Source organism: Sturnira hondurensis, unplaced genomic scaffold (genome assembly GCF_014824575.4).
Source record: "Sturnira hondurensis isolate 20B ecotype Veracruz unplaced genomic scaffold, ASM1482457v3 Scaffold0020410, whole genome shotgun sequence".
In the NCBI taxonomy this organism is placed as follows: Eukaryota; Metazoa; Chordata; class Mammalia; order Chiroptera; family Phyllostomidae; genus Sturnira; species Sturnira hondurensis.
Genome location: NW_028093041.1, coordinates 2,963 through 4,919, shown reverse-complemented (window position 1 = coordinate 4,919; position 1,957 = coordinate 2,963). Strand labels below are relative to the sequence as shown.

General features: G+C 41.1%; 1 protein-coding gene across 1 annotated transcript; it reads right to left on the bottom strand.

Moving 5' to 3' along the window:
- Positions 1–725: 725 nt before the first annotated feature.
- Positions 726–1,725, bottom strand: LOC118975648 (olfactory receptor 145-like). The gene is given in 1 exon segment (XM_037029695.1): positions 726–1,725. A coding segment is annotated over 1 exon segment (933 nt). The 5' UTR covers positions 1,701–1,725; the 3' UTR covers positions 726–767.
- Between the last annotated feature and the right edge of the window lie 232 nt (positions 1,726–1,957).

The window sequence follows — 1,957 nt, the reverse complement described above, 5'->3', positions numbered from 1 at the left end:
TGACCTTGGACCACAACCAAGATAACCCTTGAAATGAGACTCCAAATGCCGTCTCAGCATTGAAATAATATGATGCCTTCACTCAGCATCTTTCTACCCTTCAAATTCCACTTCTCTTCCCTGTAAGTCGTAATTCCCTAACACATGTGCCTGGTGCTCCACTCATGGAGTCAGTGGTCACCACACTTGCCTTCTGGGAAACCTAACACTACAAACTAAAAAAACTTATCAGACAGTGATCTTGTCATTTTGCCAAGACCTACTCAACAAAATTTTTCACCTCCTATACTCTTGCAAAATGTGATGTATTAAAATTATGTTGTGCAAGTAGCATGAAATTACTCTCAATCCATTTTTACTTTAGATGTACTAAGTCAACTAACATGTGAAATGGCATCTTCCAAGAAGAAGATGAGGGGAAAAACATGGCATAATGGAAAACAAACTGAATTGAGATTCAAGCTGGCATTTCAGTCCTGGCTCTGCCACCAGGTAGTTTTTTATATTTTTGGACTAGACGAAATGACACTGAAGCCCCATTCAATATTGCATACTATATGATTGCAAAGACTATTTTTATAAAATAATGTAGGAAGAGTTATGGTGATGGTGAGAGAGAATAAATCCATTTGGGAAAGAGTTAACATTTCCTTTAAATATAGAATACAAAAGCATGAAGATAGATTTCCTTAATGATGATGATGATAAAATAATAACAACACTCTAATTTAAAAATTCTCATCCCTTTTCTCAATTTCAAATTCCTTTCAAAAGAAAGTTATTCTGCCCAAGGTTTTCTTCATGGCTAATTTGACATCCTTGTTCCTCAGGCTATAGATTAGTGGGTTCAACATGGGCACCACAGTGGTATAGAACAGAGTGCAGATTTTGCCCTGGTCAAGGGGTATAATAGAAGGTGGTTTAAGGTATGCAAAATCTGCTGAGCCAAAGAACATAGAAAGTGCAATTATGTGAGAACTGCAGGTGCTAAAGGCTTTGGATCTGCCCTCAGTAGAACTAATGTGGAAAATGCTGGAAAGAATGAAGCCATAAGAGAGAAAAATGGTCACAATGGGCACCCCAATGTCAATGGCCACAAGAGTAAAGACCACCAAAATATTCATGTAAGAGCTATTGCAGGAGAGCTCAAGGAGGGGGAGGAAGTCACACATATAATGATTAACAAGGTTTTCTGCACAAAAGGTCAGAAACAGTATATTAACTGTATGCGCTATAGCCCCCAAAACCCCCATCCTGTAGACACCCAGCAAAAGAAATAAACACACCTGAGGAGATACAGTGACTGTGTACAACAGTGGTTTACACATGGCCACATAGCAGTCATATGCCATTGCTGACAGGATGAAGCATTCAGAAACAACAAAGAAACAGAAGAAAAAGAGCTGAGTCGAACACCCTGAGTAAGAAATGTTTTTCTTTGAGACAAAGCACACCAGCATTTTGGGGATGATGGCAGAGGAGTAACTGAAGTCAATGAATGGCAAGTTGAAGAGGAAAAGTTACATGGGAATATGAAGGTGAGAGTTCAGGCAAATCAATGTTATCAAGCCCAGGTTCCCCACCATGGTGACCACATAGAAGCCCAGAAAGAGGAAGAAGAGAGGGAGCTGGAGTCCTGGCTGGTCCGTTAAGCCTGCAAGGATAAACTCTGTCACAGAGGAGATGTTAGCTGCAGCCATCCTCCTCTGGGACTGTCTGGGAGGGAAAAAGAAAAGAGTTGCTCACATAGAGAGAGAAAAACACCTCACTCCTAAGAGTGGAACTGAGAGGTGAGATGGCATCTCCTTGTTCCTGTATGTCTATTCTTATGGTTCCCATGTGGCTACAACCGTCCTAGTAACTATTGGTGGGTGAAATTTGGCTCCAGAGTAAGGGCTCATCCAACTGAGGAGAAGTCCACAAAGCTCAGCTGGGATGACTCTGCAACCTTGCAGTG